Source organism: Equus przewalskii, chromosome 2, assembly GCF_037783145.1.
Source record: "Equus przewalskii isolate Varuska chromosome 2, EquPr2, whole genome shotgun sequence".
NCBI lineage: Eukaryota > Metazoa > Chordata > Mammalia > Perissodactyla > Equidae > Equus > Equus przewalskii.
In genome coordinates, this window is record NC_091832.1 from 11,704,227 (window position 1) to 11,724,930 (window position 20,704).

The following is a 20,704-nucleotide window of genomic DNA, read 5'->3' on the forward strand; positions in this document are numbered from 1 at the left end:
CAATCTAGGAAAATGGCAGAGAGAATGCAGGTGCAGGTACAGGCACAGAGAGAAAGGGCTGAGACTCAGTTGGATTTAACCAGGATTATGGTTTAGCCAAGTGGTATAATGAAGTAAGACAAGGACCAGGAACTTAAAGGTGAATGCAAAGGAATGATTCTAATTAATGACCACGGAATGCAAGCTGGATAAAGAAGGAAGTAAAAAAATAAGGAAGGTTAAAGACAGTAGGAATTGTGACTTCTAGTGGAGTTAAAGGATTTTTGAAGTTGGGAGTGAGCCTAAAAAATAGGAAATAGCAGAGCTAGCCCTGATGGCCTAGTGGTTAAAGTTCTGCACACTCTGCTTCAGTGGCCCAGGTTCAGTTCCTGGGCGTGGAACTACACTACTAGTCTGTCAGTAGCCATGCTGTGGTGGTGGCTCACATAGAAGAAGTAGAAGAACTTACAACTAGAATCTACAACTATGTACGGGAGCTTTGGGCAGGAGGGAAAAAGGAGAGGAAGATTGGCAATAGATGTTAACTCAGGGCAAATCTTTCCCAGCAAAAAAAAAAAAAAAAGATAGGAAATAGTAGACAAAATGTGGATATTTCAAATTGAAATTTGGAGGGGATATAGTTAACCAATAATGACAAGGTTTAAGATTTGACCACAGGAGTGAGTGACGTAGAGGTTGTACTTTATTTTCTGATTTTCAACAAAGCACAGCATCTAATCACATTAAAAGTGGACTCTAGAGATCAGAAGAGACCCTTTCTGCTTTGGCATTTTTACCACCTCACTCTAGAGGTCTCAAACTGCTGCACAGTCCCCATCCTCATTAAAATTTGCTTCCTGGCCTTATAACATTCAACAGTATACCAGACAACATACATTTGCCTTGTGTAAGTCAACTTGACTATAAGTTTCCAGTGTAGGACAGAACTAGACATATTAGAATTTATTGTGGAGGTACAGGAATCAGATGGGAAACCTAGAAATTTAATGTAAATATGTGATCTCCTGCATACTCAGGCATTAGTTTGCGTTTTAGGCATGGTATTTCCAAATACAGTAAAGCAAATGAATAGAAATACGTGGAAACTAAAGGTTTCTTCTGAACTAATTAAGTTTAATGCTGAAGATTTAGTAGACTATTCAGAAAACTTATTTGGTTCTATGTCTGTGTCAACAGATGATTTTATTGGAATGCAGTAAGTGCTAGGATAGACATGCACAGTGTGCTGGGGAAGACACCTGGGTTGAACCTCAAAGATGAGCAGGAGTTGAGCCAGATAAAGAAACTGGGCATGGGGAGGTGAATGTTCCAGACAGAGGGAATGGCATAAGTAAATGCTGGGAGGCATAAAATGACTTGGGGTATTACAGACAGTTTGGTATCACTGGTATATAAAAAAGGAAGTTTAGTGGATTGCGTTTAGAGGTTTGGCTTTATTCTGAGGACACAAAAGAGTCATTAAAAGGTTTTGAAAAGGGAGTGACCCATACATAAAGAGTTGGATTTCAAGACCATTAACCTTAATTATTTGCTTCCTAAACATTTTTTAGTTCTAGCCTGGTCAGGGTGATCATTTAGAAGACAGTTGCAATAATCTGGGCATAGTGAAGACCTGAACTAGAGCAGTGGTAGTAGGGATGGAGGAGAAAGAATGACCCCAGAAATATATAGGGAGTAAAATGGGCAAGACTTGGTGAATTGATTGTAGCTATGAAGATTGAAAGAGAGGGAGGAATTGGGTTTGTTACTATACATCCTTATTGAGCAACGCAGGGAATTAATATGTTTATCTTCTTGGGTCTTGGAAAGGGAGGAGACTACTGCTTCATGTTGAGAGTTAAGAGAACAAAAGGCAGGGGTGAATAAGTGGGAGTGGGGGGGCTTCTATAACCCTCCATAAGAGACAGATGCCCATATCTCCCTGGGTCTTACCTTCCTACCCACTATACTAGTGGTCTTCAAACTAGTGGTCAGAACCCTTTATCCAAACAAAATCTTTTTTTTTTTTTTTGAGGAAGATTAGCCCTGAGCTAACATCTGCCAATCCTCCTCTTTTTGCTGAGGAAGACTGGCCTTGAGCTAACATCCATGCCCATCTTCCTCTACTTTATATGTGGGATGCCTACCACAGCATGGCTTACCAAGTGGTGCCATGTCTGCACCCGGGATCCGAACTGGCAAACCCAAGGCTGCCGAAGCAGAACGTGCACACTTGACCGCAGCGCCACCGGGCCGGCCCCACCAAACAAAATCTTATTATGTAAAACCACAGGGTATAACAGCTGAGACAGAGGTGAAGGACCTGACGCACCTCCACAGAGCGCCTAGGACTCTGCAGTTTGAACAGCACTGTTCTAGAATGAACACAGCCAAAATTACCCCTACCTTTGCCATCCTAAGCCTGAAATAAAAGTTGATTGTCAGAGGCCCTACAGTTTAGGGGCTCAGAGAGTGATGGTGTCTGCCTCAGATTATGGCAGTGCACTTGCTTTAGAAACAGTTTGCTCTTGAAGCATGTTTGAGTATAAGAAAGGTGAAATTGATGAAGTCGTTACCAGCTTTAGTCAATCTAAATTACCTTGCCCCACCAGAAACAGTGTCATTGTTAAATGGAGGGAGTACCAACCTGGAAGTCCAGAGGTCTGGTCCTGGCTCTGCCACTTGCTAGCCACATGACCTTGGGCCCATCCCTGAACCTCATCTGCTTTGGTTTCCTGGCCTATTAAATGAGGACTGGCTTATCTCTGAGACCCCTTCCAGCTCTAAAAGTCTATGAATTTAAAATAGCCAGCATTTTGGAAAAAAGGCTTTTGATTGAAGATCCAGTCTCAGAGATTAGTGCCTGCTTGTGAGAAATGACGTGAAAGCCCCACAGGAGGGAATGGAGGTAAAGCAGCCTATGGTATTTATAAACCGTTTTCATCATTCGTAGCTAGACATAACACACTTTTGACAGTTAGCTTTAGTGGGAATTTTCCATTATCTTTTGGGGTTGAGTTTTGGCCATAGGAACATAGTGATAATGAATAAGTGCCTCTGACCAGCTAGAACTAGAGAATGTGTAGGAAGAAAAGTAAGAGTTGTTTGAGGTAATTCTTTTGTAAGGTTTCGGGAGTGTTGCCTGTGTCCTGACCCCACTCTGTTATAGAGTGGTTTGGTCACCATTTCTCTACTACTGAGCTTTAGAGAAAGGGGCCCCTTCTCTTCCCTGTGGCTTTACTAGTGGATCAGTTATAAAAAGCTCCAAAGCAAATTACTCTAAAACCTAGCGGCTTAAAACAACAAACATTTATTACCTCACAGTTTCTGTGAGTCAGGAATTGAGGAGCAGCATAGCTGGGTGGTTCTGGCTCAGATTCCCTCTGAAGTTGCTGTCAAGATGTTGGCTAGGGCTACAGTCATTTCAAGGTTGATTGGTCTTGAGGATCCACCTTTGACCCCACTTGCATGGCTCTTCGCAGGAGGCTTCATTTCCTTGCCACGTTGGCTTCTCCGTAGGGCTACTCGAATGTCCTCATGGCGTGGCAGCTGACTTTCCCCAGAGCAAGTGATTCAAGAGAGATAGCAAGACAGAAGCTACAGTGTCTTTTGTGGCTTAAGAGCAGAAGTCCTTCTCCACCATTCCACCATAGTCCATTTGTTAGAAGCAAGTCACTAAGTACAGCGTGCACTCAAGGAAAGGGAAACTAGGCTGCATCAAAGGGATGAGCGTCATAGAATTTGTGGACAAATTATAAAACTACACAGCTGGCTTTGGCACTAGTTTTCTGACTGAGGTAGTATCAGGAACAGGTTTTAGTCAAGAGTATGTCTGGTTAGTCAAGAACTTAGTGCTCACAAACTGGTTCTTGGAGCTAGGTAACCATTGCTCTTTTTTCCCCCCTTAAGATATATTTAACAGTTACTAAGGAACTGAGCAAAGAGGGAATTTTGAACGTATGCATTCCTTTATTCAGCAAACATTCACCAGATATCACTATGTGCGGGGATATAAAACAAGCATGTACTTTGAGGAATTCATACCAGGAAAGGCAGAGAGAAGGGAAAAAAAGGACAGATACAAGACAGTATGATAAATACTATGGTAGAGGTAAGCATGGGGTCATTTGGGTACACAGACAAGGGGCAACCAACCAAGACTTGAGATGTCAGGGAGTCAGGGAAGCTTTCTGGAAGCAGTGACTCCTGGGTGAGGGCCCCCACCCGCCACAGGAGTCAGACACAGAGCTTTGTGGCCCTGTGCAGGGGAGAACCTCACTATTCTTTTTCCCTTACAGAACGTTGCTGAGGCACAGTGCATTGCCAACCAAGTTCAGCTCTTCTATGCCACCGATCGGAAAGAGACCTACGCTTTAGTGGAGACCTTTAACTTCAGACCGAATGAGTTCAAATATATGTCTGTCATCGCTGAATTGGAGCAAAGCGGACTTGGAGCAGAACTGAAATGTGCCCAGAACCAGCATAAGACTTAGAGCTGTAGGGGTTGGCTTATAGAGTCTGCTCAGCCCTGGATAGTCTAGAGCCCACACACCGCCTTGAACTCTTGGGAGCTCAGCATCTATACTCAGCAGTCTCTAATGAGTCTCTTATTGCAAGAAGCAACATGGAGATGAGCCCTATTACTTGATATTCAGGAATGAAGTACCCAAACATTCTGATAATTATCTCCCAGCATACTTGAGGTTTCATTTTTAAGTGTTTGAGGTCATAACCAGAGACAGCCAAGGATCTGCAGGATGTTTGACTTGATTTTACACAGTATAACAGTGCATTTGCATTCTGACCATTTTGACTACACAGCTCCCAAATGATTAGGTCCTTATCTTTATAAACTTGTGACAGGATAATAAGCTTGAAGACCTGCTATAGTTAGATGTAGGCTTTACATCCTCTTCCCTTGTACCACTTGGCTGGCCAAAGGCACAACACAAATATCCTATTTAGACTCCAGAACAAGCACATATTGCCATCAGGATTAAGACTTTATCTAGATGCCCCCAGAGTTGCCTTTAATGTAGCTGGTTTAGAGTATCAGTAGATTTCAGGTATAGTTAAACACACAGGTATGGTGCCTGCATATTTTTTAAGCCATAGTTTGTGGCACCTGCTCCTCCAATTCTGCCTATTAGAAGCTATGTATTTGGAGGGGGTGAATCAGTGCAGAGTAAATAAATCAACACTTTTCCAAGCAGAGGATCAATCCAGATTTGCATGTTTGTTTGTTTGTTTTAAACAACTCTAAGCCGTGCCAGTATGATATGAAAATGTGGGTGGATTCAAATGTTCCCAGATTGGATATGGGGAAAATGTAGCAATAAAATAAGCCTGACTTACAATCTTTGCTATGATAAATAGTGAAATCTAAGCTATGTGCTGTCCATAGTGTCAGTGCTGTGGCTGATTTGATCAAAACTCATCTTTGGACTCAGCAGTTACTTGAAACGTCAAAAATAAGAAAGGAGCTCTCCAGTGCTGAAAACTCACGTTTGGTTTGTAGTGTCACTGTTGTGTCTCCAAGCTCAGTGAGAGAAGATGGTGGTGGTTGCATGCCAGGCTTCTGGACCCGAGGCCTCACGGGCCCCCAGTATTGCTGTCAACTGCCTGTACTACACCTTTCCTTTTCTTCATCTGGCGCGCTCCACTTTGCTGCTTCTGCCCAAGATCTGGGTTATGACACTGAATATGGTGAGTGGGAATGTGACCAGTACTTGCAGTTTGTGTGTGTATGTTTGTTTTCTTTGTTACAGAAGAATTTTTATAGGTTGGGCCTGTCCCCAAGCTCTTTAAATGGGATTGCACTTCCCATTATTTTTTGAGCTGTGTCTATTTTGTTGTACTTCTGAGTCTGTGTGTAGAAAGAGATAGTGTTTGTTTAACCTGGAAAAGCTGCTGGCCTTTCACAACTTCTCTGAAGGTTGAGCCATTTCCTAATGCAAATTCTGGACCTAACTCTGGTCCTGACAGTTCATTTTTTGAGAAACTTGAGTCTGAATGTTTTGAGTCCCAGGAATCTTTGACGTCAGGTGGAGTTACTTTCGTGAGTACGTTTGCTTTTCCCTCCAGATGGACCCAGTTCTTAACCATGGTACATTTGCATAACACCTCCACCAGAGGATGAGAAAATGATGGGAAAAGAAAGAAGAACTGGTTGCTCATTTTGTTGTTTCTCCCAGCTTTGCCCTAAATCCCCACTTAGCAAAGAAGGATGTATCCATTGTCAGTTACATTGGACGTGATCAAGGTATCATCTGGCTGTTCTTTACATTTACCTGATGAGATCTGGCAAAGAACTAAAAGAAAATTGTAACATTCATCAGTAAATTTGTGCCCTGGTGCCAGATGGTGTTACAGAAAGTGGACAGTCTTTAGAGTTAAGCGAATCTGGGTTCATTGTTGGGATTCATTAGCTCTATAATGTTGAACAAATTATTTAAACTCTCTAATTCTGTTTCTTCATCTGTAAAATGGGGATAATATCTACCTCACAGGATTATTGTAAGAATTAAATTAACTTAAATATAGATTAAAGTAGAGCTTAGTAAACGCCTGCTCTCTTCCTCTTCTCTACTTCCCCTTCCTTTCATTAAAGACCAACACAAATTAGCATTTCAGATGTGCAGATCATTCTTCATTCAAGTTTAAAAAGCAAACCTTATCTCACAGGTTCTCGCACTTTAAGTTGCAGTAGAATTACACAGAGCACTTGAAATGCAGATTCCCAGGCCCCAAATCCCCAACCTGCTGAATCTTAATCTTTGCTGAAGGTGCTGGGAATCTAAATTTTAATATGTGCTCCAGGTGATTCTGATGTGGATAATTAGCCAGCCATACTTTGAGAACCATTGCCTTATCTATTCTTCACCAAAAAAAATGCCCATTAGCCAATGGGTAATGTGGACATTAACCACAGGATCAGATTCCCCTGCTGCTTGCCTCCCATAGTTGGTCCCCTTTGCATCCTCTCCATTATATTTATTTATGTATGCGTCTTTTTTCCCCACTAGACTGTGAGCTCCTTGAGGGCCAGGGTTTATCTTCATTCACAGTGCCAAGGATATGGCCTAGAACATAGAAGATGCTCAGTTGTTTGTTGAATAAATAAATGACATGGATTTTAGCCAAAACGTTATCTTGTTGTGTGTGCCTGTATTTAAATGCTCTGAATTTAGGAGAATCTCTTAACACACATAGATCAAGAACTTACTGAGTAGGAATATTTGCAAACCAGGATACCAAATTATACCCAGAGTCTCTGTATCTCACCCAATCTCCCGCATTACCTGTGGTAGGCTGTCTGCTCAGTGCAATTCAGCAGTCGCTCACAGAGCACCAACTCTGCAACCGCCCTGTCAGGTCCTGACAGGAAGATGAGTAGGATGATCCCTGCTGTCAAGCTCTGTTCCAGCCGCCATCCTTGTCTCTCTTGCCTCTGGTTCTGTGCCTCACATCTAGCACGTGGTCATCGTTTGCCTTGTCTTGTTCTGAGGATGTTTATGCTGCTACTTCTTTCTTCTCCATCCACTTTGGAAGTAGGAGCTGCATGTTCTGTTTTTTTGCAGCCTCTACATTACTGACCTTTTGCTTAGTCTTGGAGAAGAGGTACAAATGCCCATGCCCTGTCATTTGATTTTGCATTGATTCAGCATGCATTCATATTTATTGAGCACCTATTATTTGCCAAGCACAGTTATAGGAAACTGGGGAATGCAGCAATGAACAGGACAAATAAGGCCCCTGTTCCAATGGAGCTTATATTCTTGTGGGGAAGACAAATAAATAATGAGTATTTCAAATATGGGTAGTGCTATGAAAATTTTTTTTAATGTGATAGAATGTGGAGTGGAAGCAGTAACTTAAATGGTCAGGAGCACCATCTCTGCAGAGGTGACAGCTGATGCTTGAGGTGGGGGAAAAGTACCAGATAAAGAAAAGAACAGGTGCTGAGGCCTTGAAGCAGGGCCAAGCTATGCACGCTGGTCTCTGGGCACAGATTTAAAGGTTCAGTCCCTGCCCTTGAGGAGCTCACAGTTCAGTAAGGCGAGACACTGACGTGAATAATTACAAGGCAGACTGACCAGGGCCATCTCAGAAGAGGGGCAAGGAATGCTAAAGAAAGCTGCTGGATGCTGTGGGGAATGCAAATCTTGCCAGACCATGGTACCCACCGTGAAGCGCTTATAGCTTAAAAGAGAATAAAAAGCAGACAATATAAAGTCTCAACGTATTCTATTCTGTAAAGAATGAGACGGGAGGCCCTGTGAGTTCAGAGTTGGTCTCACAATATATGCGTGTTAACAGTAACCACTGACATTTATTACTGGGGGCTTACATGTGCCAGCCCCTGCGCTAAGCCCTTTACGTGGATTATCTCAGTCTTTCCCATGACCCTCTGAGGTCAGCAGGAACCTGATAGTTGGTGAGATGTGGCACTGCTCTCCTTGCGCCCCACCTCCCGCCCTGCCCTGCCTCCAGCTCAGAAGAGAGGGCAGCCTCCCGATCACCCCTAATCCCAGCTCCAGCAGCCAACTCAAGGCTTAAGAAATCATGAGTGGCTCTTGAACCAGCCCTTGCTTTGAGAAACTAGTGTGCCGGTTTCCTTGCTGGCAACTCAAGAACAAAATGCACACCTTATACATTTCCGATTCCTCCAAACTTTGTTTCAAAAGCCAGCGTGTTCTACCTGAGGAGGATTTTTTTGTGCTGTTTTATGCCACATGGAGCACTTTGGTCTTGGCAATTCTCCTAATGTGACAGGCTGGTGGCAGCATTTTTAGCCCTATTCTGCTAAAGGAGAGACTTGGTACACGAAAAGGAAAGACATGACTTGAAGGTCACTGCCTGCATCAGGAGCCAAGCCAGGAATAGAAGGTGGACTGTCCATGCCCCGGACTTAATGGTATCATTTGTAATGTCCACTGAGCAGGCTCATCCCTCAGTGTTCACAGGGCCACTTCTGAGCTCTTCGGGCCTCAGGAACTGGACGAGCTATAAGAAAAATTGGTTCGAACCACTTAGGAATATTCCCAGGCTCCTCAGAGCTTTCAGAATAAAGTCCCTTTGGATCTGCTCACAAGAGCTTTGGGATCTGGTCCATGGTGACATCTGTAGGCTCATCTCTTGCTAGGCCCCTACCCACTCCCTTAGCTCCATTCATTCTGGACAACTTAACAGTTCCCTGAACACACTGTGTTCTTATCTCTGTCCTGACCTTTTCAGATACTTTTACCTGCCTCAAATACCCATTCTCCCTTCATCAAGTTAATTCTTATTTGTCTTTCAAAGCTCCACTGAACCATCTCTACTAGAGCCGTCCCTGACACCTCCCCCAATCCACGCTGACCCCACCCTGGTCATGTGGTCCTCTGTTCCTCCCCAGTGTTTTGTGTTCTGCCTTTACAAGGCTGTCTCTCCCATAGACTGGACACTCTTCTGAGGCCGGGATCTTACCTTCCTGGACATTATATTCCCAGTGTCCAGCATGAAGCCTGACACAGAGAGACAAGATACCCAGTGAATGTCAAATAAATTCCTCCTGGATGATTGCTCAGCTCAGACCGCCTGTGTCTACAAACATCGCGTGTACAATGAGACCAGCCCTGGAAAACACATTGTGCTTATATCCCAGCCCGAGAGTGGCCATTTTGCTTGCACTTATTGCAGAGGCTGCATGTGGAAAACAAAGGGCCATCAGAGGAGGCAATCAGGTCCAGGGTTTGTAGGCAGAAAGAACCAACAAACAATGAACGAACTTTTAGAGCAAGACGGTTACTTTTTTGGCACATTCAAGCTCCTGTCTTGGCTTACCAAGTCTTACCATTAAAAAGGACCTTAGAGACTGTCCAGTCACTAGTTTTCAAGTGTGAGTCAAGAAATCTAACAGTTCCTTACAGGTAGGGACCCTGTAAGCCTGGTCCTTACCTCTAACTCAACCAGAGAAGCAGTGTGTTATTTACCGAGCATCCCATCAGTTGTCATTTGAAGAAACAGTTTCTAAGAAGGAATGAAAAAAACCGTGGTCTAGTTTAACCTCTCTCCCACCACAGCAGCTCTCTCTACAGCATCTCCAAGCCATTGGGCAACTGTCTGAAAACCCACAGGGACTGGGAGCTCTCTGCTCTGCCAGCTGACCTGTGCCCTGCCTCTCCCTCACAGAGACACCTCTGAGTGACAGCAAGTTCTTCCCTCCCCTGCAGTGAAATTTCGCCGCCTGTCACTCCCTTACAGGCCTTTGTTCTGCCTGACGTAGCTGAAGCCTCCCAGAAAAGTCTGTTCACTTTTCTACCTCACAGCCTCTCCTGATGATGTGTGACGACAGCTCTCAAGTTGCCTTGGAGACTTTACAGCAGATTACACAGCCTTCTGTCTTTCCTCATATGACCGAAAACCCCAACCCCTGCTTCTGGACAGACTAACTCACCAGAGCCTGCCTCACAGTGGGGACTTGAACCCAACATAGCCTTATGGAGTGACCAGAGGAGATTTAGGATGGCAGTCCTTTGGGAATCAGCATGGCCCACCTGGCAGTCATCTCCCCACACTGCCACTACCTAAGGTCACCTTACTGACTCCTCCACCTTGCCCTTGCCTCACTCTGGAACTCTTTGATTTTTGGCCTCTACACATATCCTGATTTCATTTCATCTGGCTGGTTTCAGCCCAGGGTTGTCATCACATCTTGACTTGAATCTTGACTGTCGCCCAGAACCTGTGTCCCTCCCAACAGATGTGAGTTTCCTTAGTCTTCTACATCTGCCACGGCAATAATCAGAGGTAAATGGTGTCCCCTCAAGTGTTCCACTTACCCACTCACCCCCAAAAAAATCCTTCCCTTGGTTTGAAATATCACTACTGAGTCATGTTTCACTTTTGGTCCACTGTGACCCTGAGATCCTTTTTGTTGTTATTGGACCTATATTCATGATTTGGCATGAATCCCCGCCTCGCATTCTTATTTCTTCAACCCTCATTTATTCTCCCCTTTTGGCCTTGCCTCTGGTCAGATGGGAAGTAGCTGACAGATCTTATATTTTGACGCTGATTTTGTAGGGGATGGGAGGCAACACAGAGGTGTTTTGCTGAGCCTCATTTGGTGCATGACTCCCAGCGGACTCTCTGAGATGTTTGCTTCCACTGCCTAAGTTTCTTCCATTTGATCTTCCTCAACAATACTATGAGGATAGCATTACTCTCGTTTTATAAATGATATCCCTGGGGAGACAGCATCATAGATGTTAAGAGTAAGTTCTAAATCCCAGCTCTGCCTTTGGACCAGTTACTCAATCTCTTTGAGCCATTGTGTTCTCATCTGTAAATAAAAAATGATAGTCCTATCTGAAAAGTTAAAAGGATTAAGTGGTATAGTATATGTAGCGTGCTTAACACTGTGCTTCACACAGAATAAAAGTGCAAAATAGTAGGCACTAGATTAAGTACTTGGCCTTTTCGAGGCACACATCTCCCATGTAGAGGAGGTGGGATCTTCTACTTCTGGAACATAGATCTGCTTCTAGAACATAGACATTCTGCTTCGAGAGCACAAGTTTCTGTGATGCTATTTTTCCTGTACTATGTTGACATTTTCAGAAATCCTGGCATGGCACTAGGAATTTGGGAATCTCAAGGCTGGATTCACAAACTGGTGGGTAGGAGCAAGGAGGGGAAGGCTGGGTTAACCCAGACCAGAGCATATAGGTTGGAGTGAGCACTGTTTCTCTCTCCTTAATCACCAGCTGGCTGGACCCAGTGCCCACACCTGGGTAAGGGGAGCAGGGAGTGAGGGCAGGCAGCTAGGCAGACCCAGAGCCTGGGAGTGACAGCTGGGTCAGAAGCCAGGTGACACTTGAAGATCCAGGCCAAGGTGCAGGGCCTGCCTGATTATTTGTGGATGGCTTATCTGTGACCAAGGTACTCCTGATTATAGACCTCTTCTTCTTTAATTCCAACTCATTAGAGGTAACAGTTTATAGCTTAAAGAAACCAACATAATTTTCCCACCTGGCTGGGCCTCAGAAACACCTGAAAACTTGTCAAAGATGTGCATTCTTGGGCCCCACCACTGAAATATGGATTCTTTTGGTCTAGGGTGGGACCTGGGAAACTATTTACTAAAAAAATTTCTCTGGGTAATTCTGAGGCTCAGCCTGGTTGGGAACCCCTGCAATAAGTTAGCAATTTTACAGATGAGGAGAAAAGCCGCAGACCAGGTGAAATGACTTCCCCAACGTCACACAGGGTGTTGGTGGCAACATTCCTCCTCTCTCTTTGTTGCAAACTTTCTCTGTACTTTGGTCCCAGGCAACCCAACTGGAAAATATCTGAAAAACAAGGATTAGATTATTGTCTGATTCTAGGGAAGATTTCTGGGATGAGACTAGCTGTTCCTAGCATGTCTTGGATGACAACCTTGAGGGACAACAGAGGACAGCAGAGGCCTTCCCAGATTCTTAGAGTCCAGATTCTTAGTTTGATTGTGAGAGCTGAGAATTCCCCGGGCTCATGACCCCTGGAGCCAAATGCTGGCTTATCTGTTGCACTGGATTATCTGTGCCTGGCTCCTGCAGCTGCGTGGAGAATTGTGTGTTGCCTGTGTAGGCTGAAGCTCTCCACCCCGTGTGCGTTTGTTCTCGTCTGTGGTGAGGGAGTGGAGGTGGATGATATATGGAGAGCTGGGCTGGCAGCCATATGGGGAATGGATGGGAACTCACTACAGAGCTTGGCTGGGAGACTCACACCCCATTGGAGCTGGGATTGATTGGCTGGAACTTTCTTGCCCTTCTCAGTTTGTCTCAGAGCCAGCAGCCTGCAGTGTGTCCTCCGAACGCCCCTGTGGAGAGGGAATTGCTGTCAAGGTCAGGGAAGCTCTGGGTATTTCAGTGGTGGTCTACCATGTGCCTTCTTCCCAGAGGTGGGCGACCCTCTACTCTAGAAACCAAGTGACCCTCAGATAGCCTCTGTTTCCTGAACCCCTTCTCCTCTCTGTACTTGGTCTCCTTCCTATCTCTTTCTCCTTTTCTACCCTCAGCTCACATTAAATGACTTTCTCTCTGTCTGTAGACTGTACGGGATAGGACCTGCCCCAGCAGATTTTCCAAGGGTATTGAAAGAGTGAGCGAGAAATCTAAGGTGGTGTCAAGGTTACTGAGGATGGTCAGTGAACTGAATGCTGTTAACTGCTTTAACATGGATCAGGCACAACTGTCTGCATTATCATCTACTCTCCCAGGAGAACATTTTTAGAAAAGTGTCTAGGGTTGGTGGCAACATTCCTTCTATCTCTTTGTTGCAAATTTTCTCTGCACTTTGGTCCCAAGCAACTCAACTGGAACATATCTGAAAAACGAGGATTTGATTATTGTCTGTTTCTAGGGAAGAGTCCTGGGATGAGGTCAGCTTTTCAAACTGATCTGTTCTCCTTCCTGGGTGGGTCATGGGAGATAGCTCCTAAGCAGTGTATCTGCTAAACACTCAGGCACTGTGGGGCATGGCAGGGGGCTGGGGGCACGCATGATTGGAGTTAGGAGGCCTGGGTTTGAGTTCCAACTCTGCCATTTTCCGGCCGTGCCTCTTGGCTAAGTCATTTCACCTCTTGGAGCTAATACTTGTCTCCCAGGGTTGTTGCAGGACTCAAAAATGACCAGAGGGGTGAAAGCACTTAGTAAACCAGAAAGTTCCTTACAACTGTCAGTTGTTGCTACAGGGTTCCATGGGAGGAGGTAAAATAAATAAGAACCCACTTTTCAGGGTTTACGGTCCAAAAGGGAAGACAGAGTCTCGTGGGCTTAACCAAGGAGCATATCTGCAAGCACTAGGAACTTTCTGTGCCAAGGGCTCCCCCCTGAGGAAGGTTGGTTCCAGGCAGCTGGTGTATTTTAGGAAGACTTCCCGGGGAAAAGAGGAGCACACCATTCGTTCCCTTAGCCTTGGGCAAAGCTGCTTCTTGAAAAAGCCCCAGATGCAGCCCCATGACAAGCGGGAAGTCACAGGCTGTACTTGCTGTGGAATCCAGATCCACAGGGTGCAATGTGAGTCTCCACCAAGTGAGCAGGCCCCGCCCACTGCCTGCATTGCTGCTTCCTGACTGTGGGGAACAGTTTTCCCACCTCCAGAAAATGAAGCCAAGATGGGACCTACGGGTCCTCCTGGGAGCACTGCAGGGCAGAGTTTGGGGTGTCATCCTAACACGTCCAATCCCTGCTTCCCCTTTAGTGGGACTGTCTTTTTCTTTCCCGCCCCTCCATCCCTCCACCTGGAGAGGACAACTTAACAGCTATGGAAAGACAAACCCTCCTTCCAAGGTTGATGAGACGAAGAAATGAGACAATGCATCTCAAGCACAGGTATATAGAAGGTTCGCAGAATGGTTTTTATTATCATTATTGACCCTTTTTCCTCCCTGTGCCTCAGAGTTGCCCTGTACTCTGAGGAGACTAGACTGATAGCCAAGGACCCTTCCCCTTTAAGAGCCAGTCCCTCCCTGCCCTGTTGCTGGCTCGTGATCTTCCACAGCCTCAGTCTTAGGAGCTATGAAGTGGGACACCTGGTGGAAGTTCCTCAGAAGACCGAGGGCTTTGTCATCACCCGCAAAACAAGAGCAAGGTCGGCACCTGGCCCAGAAACAGTGCCTGACATCTGATGAATGAATGAATGAATGAACAAATGAATGAAACAGGTGTGCTGTTTCCATCCCACCCAACTGTCTCTGTAAGATGGTAAAACTATACTAATTTACTACTACTATTACTAGAAGACATCACCCCTCCCCTCTGGGAGGCCCCCATTTTTATCCCCCCTCGAGTAATAAGGGGAACAGAAAGAGGTCGTTTTAGTCCATTCGGGCTGCTATAACAGAATACCACAAGCTGGGTGGCTTATAAACAACAGAAATTTATTTTTCACAGTCTGGAGCCTGAGAAGTCCAAGATCAAGGCACCCACAGATTCGGTGTCTGGCAAAGACTGCTTCCTGGTTCACGTGGCCATCTTTTCACTGTGTCCTCACGTGGTGGAAAGAGAAGGGAGCCCTCTGGTCTATTTTATAAGGGCATTAACCCCATTCCTGAGGGCTCCACCCTCATGAAGTCATCCTTCCCAAAGGCCCCACCTCCAAACATCATCACACTGGGGCTTAGGTTTCAAAATGTGAATTTGGGGGGAACACATTCAGTCTATAGCAGAGGTTCTCAAACCTTAGTCTTCCATATAAGCATCACCTGGGCAGCTTGCTAAATAGACGCCTGAGCCCACTCCAGAGACACTGAAACAAAATCTCTATGAGAGAGGCCCAGAAATCTGCCTTTTGTGTGTTTTCTTTTCTAAACTTTTTATTGTTGAAATTTTCAAACATGTGCAAAAGTAGAGCCAATAGTATAATGAACCCCAAGTCCCTATGACCCAACATAAAAAATATGCAACACATGACAATCTGGTTTCATTTATACCCCCACCCACTTTCCCTCCAAATGCTGGATATTATATTGTTTCATCCGTACAGACTTGTGTTTATATTTCTAAAAGATGAGAACTTTAAAAAAAATTCCTAAAGGGGGCCAGGCTAGTGGTATCGTGGTTAAGTTCACACGCTCTGCTTTGGCGGCCCAGGGTTCACAGGTTTGGATCCTGGACACGGACCTAGCACCGCTCATCAGGCCCTGCTATGGTGGCATCCCACGTAAAACAGAGGAAGAACTGGCACAGATGTTAGCTCAGTGACAATCTTCCTCAAGTAAAAAGAGGAAGATTGGCAAAGATGTTAGCTCAGAGCCAATCTTCCTCAAGCATACAAAAAAAAATTCCTAAAATAAATAACAATAATTCCTTAATATTATCAAATGTGCAGTCATATTCACATTTCTCCAGTTATCTCATAACTTTTTTTTTAACAGCTCAGTTGTTCAAATCAGAATTCAAACAAGATCCACACCTTGCAACTGGATATGTCTTTTAAATCAGTCTTTTTTAAAAAAAGCTTTTGGGGCCTGCCTGGTGGCACAAAGGTTGGGTGCGCACGTTCTGCTTCGGCGGCCTGGGGTTCGTCAGTTCGGATCCCGGGTGTGGACATGGCACTGCTTGGCAAGCCATGCTGAGGCAGGCATCCACATATAAAGTAGAGGAAGATGGGCACGGATGTTAGCTCAGGGCCAATCTTCCTCAGCAAAAAAAGGAGGATTGGCAGCCGATGTTAGCTCAGGCCTAATCTTCCTCAAAAAAAAAAAAAAAAAAAACGCTTTTATTTTTTTAATAATTTAGACTCACATGGAAGTTGTAAAACTAATACAGAGAATTTCTGTGTACCCTTCACCCAGCTTCCCCCAAAGATAACATCTTACATAACCATAGTATAATTATCAAAACTAGGAAATTGACATTAGTACAATACTATTAAAACCACAGACTTTATTTGGGTTTCACCAGGATTTATATGCACTCATTTTTAAGTTTTTCCTTTTGTACATAGTTCTATGAAATTTTATCACATGTGTAGGTTTGTGGAACCACAATCAGGATACAAAACATCACCCAGAGAAAGCCCCTTGTTCTCTGTCTTTATAGTCACACCCTCCTCCCAACCTTAACTCCTGGCAACCACTGATCTGCTCTCCATCATTATAATCTTGTCATTCTGAGAACTTACATAAATGAAATCATACAGTATGTAACCTTTTAAGACTGAATTTTTTCACTCAGCATGACATCCTTGAAATCCATGCAAGTTGTTACAAGTATCAAATAGTTTGTTTGTTTTTATTGCTGAGCAGTATTCCATCTTAATTCACTTTTAATTTGTAGGTGTCCCCTCATCTCTTTTGTATTCTTGCCACTTATTTGTTGAGAATCTGTCCTACAGAATTTTCCTCTTTCTGGATTTTGCTGATTTCATCCCTCCGATATCATTTCACTTGTTCCTCAATTCCCAGTCCTTCCTGCAACTGAGAGTTAGATCCCCAGGCTTGGCCAGAATCAGATGGTACTCTGTAAGGAACCCCCACTGGTGACTCTAAGGCAGGTGTTACCGAACACACTTGGAGAAGGGATGCTGTGGAGGAAGGAAGAAAGCACCAGGGAGGCTTCCTGTAGGAGACGGGCTCTGAACTAGGGTGGTGCTCCAGGCAGGCAGCCCCAGAAGCTGAATTTGAGGCACCACAGTGGCAGAAGAGGGGTTAGGGTTGGACAGAACTTCCTGTGCAGGCTTTGTGGTGGGTTCCATGGATGGCTGAGCCTGGACACTGGTGAGCACCCCCTGCACACACACAGCTATCACCTCCTCTCCTGGGACACCCTGAGCTGGGAAGTGGTTGGAGAGCGTGCACCAGCGGGAGAGAGCAATGCCTGCCAGGCCATTTTGGAGGTCAGGTCAGGAGGACTGTGAAATCGTCCTAAGGCCCTTATGCACACCAGACTTCCACCAATCTCCTGAGATCTCCTTCCCAAAATGGAAGGCCTGAAACCTGCATAGGTGAGAGCAAAGCCTCCCAGGTGGACCGGGAGCCGGGAGGGAGGAGGAGCTTTGAGCACAGAAACGAGTCTGAGGTTCTCAGGGTCAAGAGGGCTCTCCTGCTCTGCAAAGGGATCGAAACCCTCTGAAGCCCGTGTTGCAGGGGACTTTGCCACTTTTGCTTGCACACTTCCCTCCTGAGAAGTGGGTCCATCCACCCAGGCTGCGTGGTTGGACAGCTCTCATGTGCTGAGTTTCTCCTCATGTACTGTCCTGGGTGTCTGCCCCCTGCCCTCCAAGACCACAGGAATAGTGCAATCCCTCTTCTACAAAAAAGCCTCTGGGTGCTTGAAGCCAGCACCCCCAAAAAGACGGGCCAGAGCCTTCTGCCGTTTACCAGGGCTCTCACATTTGATCCTCACAGCTCTTCTGTGGGGCACATATTAGTGTCGTTGTTTCTGTTTTACAGAAGGGGAAATAGGCTCCGAGAGAATAAAGGCCTTGCCCAAGGTCGTGCAGAAATTTAATGTACATTCTTTTCAACCTTGTCTTCCCCTGCCACATTCCCTTGAATTTGTCTTCTTTAAGCAAAAGGAAGTCTAAGCTCAATTCTTCTTACCGCCACGAGGGTATCCTTCGCTTTTTCCTCCATGTGCCAGGATAAAAGACCCGGGATGGGAGATCCTGCCTTCTGGGCAGGGAGGGGCAGAAGCTGAATGGAAACTTTTTCTTGGGAAAGAGTGAGGAGAAGGTGGGCCTACATGCTACAGGTGCTGCTGGTGCCTGGTAGGGCGAGCTGGGGATATTGTAGCTCATTCTGAGAGCGGTGTGGGGCTGGGGGGCTTTTCCTGGCAAAGGAGGGCCTGGGGAGTCCCCAGGGAGAGGCCGCTCTGTATCAGTGGAGTCGCTGTACAGGCCCACAGGGGCAGAAACACGGAGTTGGACCTGGTAAGGCACTTGGAATGGTATGGCTGAAAGATGCTTTTGTGGTACAGATGGGGAAGTTGAGGCCCAGAGAAGGGCAGAGGCTTTCCCAGAGGCACACAGCAGGGCAGGAGCCCAGGTCTGGATGCCACCCTGCTGCCACTTGGAGCTCCCATGGAAGAGTCATGTGCCAGCGCTGTGCAGTGGAAGAGGGTATGTCCTCAACTAGATTCTCCATGGCTTCCACCAAGCTTGCAAAACAGGGCTTTATTTGAGCCACTTATATTGAGTACACAGTGGCAGAGAACAGTGCCTGTCCTGTGTGGGTGTGCAGTGCTGCAGGGTTACAGCGTGTCATCACAGAGGACAAGAGTAACCCAAGGTCACACGGTTAGTTAATACATGGTAAGGCCAGGACCTTGTTCTCCGAGGCCTGGGTCTCCTCAGCCCCAGCAGAGCCTCCTGAAGGAACAAGGCCTCTCTAGCCCAGAATGAGAGCCGCAGTAAGGGGGTGCAGGTGCTTGCAAGATCTGGGCTGTCTCTGGCTTCTCCCAACCCTTCCACCTGCCTGCCATCCCACCTGCCAGCCTGTCCACTTTTACTGACACCCAGGGGCTCTGTGGCTGATCTGGGAACTCCTGAAGTTCCTTCAAAACAGATCATCTGTATTTCCTACAACATAAGATTCTGTGCTTTTCACTCTTCACCAGGCAAACTCCTGCCCATCCTCTAAAACCCAGCTCAGACATACAGCAAATGACCATGGACAAAGCCACAGAGGGAGTCACATCACATTCCAAAGAATCTTACAGACCATGATCTCCAACCACAACGCAACATAATTAGAAGTGAAAAAGAAAAACATAAGCCTCCCACAGTCCAAGAAACTAAAAAACACAATTCTAAATCATCCATGGGTTAAAGAGGAAATGACAACGAAATTATGAAATATTTAGAACTGAATGATAAGGAAAGCACAAGCAGTTTCTATTTCCTTTGCAAAGTTAAGTCCCTGAGCCCATGCGCCAAGTATCTTCTGTTGCCCCCAGATGTACCCTTCTCCCCCTAGCTCTAGGCCCAGGAGGCCGACCTCTAGGCACTGCGTCAACAGACTCCCTCGTCCTTGGCTTCAAGGGTTGGATTGGGCCAGTGGGGAAACCTGGCCAGAGATGGGAGGGAGGGAGAGAAGTGAGGCCCCTTTTCACCCCCAGTCCTTCGCAGCATGATCGCTGTGGGCTGGGTATGCCCCTCGACCTCGGGCCACAGCTCCCATCAGCAGCCCCCTCCTCCTCACTCCCACTTTACCCCTCCCTCTCAGCACTCCTTCAGCCTGGGGTAGACAGCGAAGGGCTGCTCTTGCTAGCCCTTTGTGCAGTTTCCATACACCCTCGCTGCAGCTCTAAATAGTGCCTGCCTTAAACTCTCCTCAAAGTGCCCGGTTTGGGTGTTCCACATGTTTCCTGTAGATAACCCCACTCTTACAAAGAGCTCATTAGCAGTCTCTAGCCATGTTCTCACTTCTGGAAAACTGAGCTCTGACCTTGTGTTATCTCTGTGTGTTGTCCCCCGCTGCTGACCTGTTGTCGGCTGAGGTAAGGGGCTGGGACAGCTTCATCAGCTGATCCCCTGCTCTCAGTGCACAGAGTCATGCTCAATAAAGGCTATTGATTAGGATATCAAACAAATGAAGGACTAGATTTGAATTCCTTCTGCATGCACTAGAGCACGCATATGTTTGTTTATAGGGGACTTGGGGCAGTGTTAAGACTCAGACAGCCAAAAAAAGAGAGCTTTAGACTGGGGCAAAAATAGATGCTCAACAAAAGAATGAATCCTCAGTTCTCTGAGCTGGGATTCTTAAGGATCCAGTGTGTTCTCACGCCATTGAACAACCAGAAGATCCAGAAACAAGGGGAGCTCAGTGAGGCATCTATGCCACTGTAAATGCCCACCTCCAGGTCTCCGCTACCTCCCACACCCCTCCAGAGTGACTTCTGCAGCCATCTGTCTGCCTTGGTCCTCCCACCCCCAGAAGGCCTCCAACCTTCCCTCCCATCCCAGGACAGAGCCAGCCAACTGGACCCTGGGCCTGGGGCCCACAGTGCGCACTGAGCTGGTGCGGGATATCTGTCTGCCCTCAGGGGAGGAACCCAGGCAGACAAGGAGGGAGAGCGGATCAGGTCTTGAATAGTTTGGATTTGGTTGGTAGGAAGGAGGGGGAGAAGACAGCCCACAGTGGGAGCAGCTGCAACAAAGGTCCGGCAATGGGAAAGGGGGTGACTTCCGCTGAGGGAGGGGAACGTCTGTGATGTGAGCACTCCTCACTGCCACGTGCTGGGGTGAGGGACTC

At 46.2% G+C, this 20,704-nt stretch overlaps 1 protein-coding gene across 1 annotated transcript in view; it reads left to right on the forward strand.

Moving 5' to 3' along the window:
- The window catches only part of ATPAF1 (ATP synthase mitochondrial F1 complex assembly factor 1), a 30,832-nt gene extending 23,708 nt beyond the window's left edge, over positions 1–7,124 (forward strand). The window contains exon 9 of the mRNA XM_070592963.1: positions 4,278–7,124. Within this exon, the coding sequence (XP_070449064.1) occupies positions 4,278–4,472 (195 nt within the window). The 3' untranslated portion in view covers positions 4,473–7,124. The remainder of the gene's footprint in view (positions 1–4,277) is intronic.
- The last annotated feature ends 13,580 nt before the right edge of the window (positions 7,125–20,704 follow it).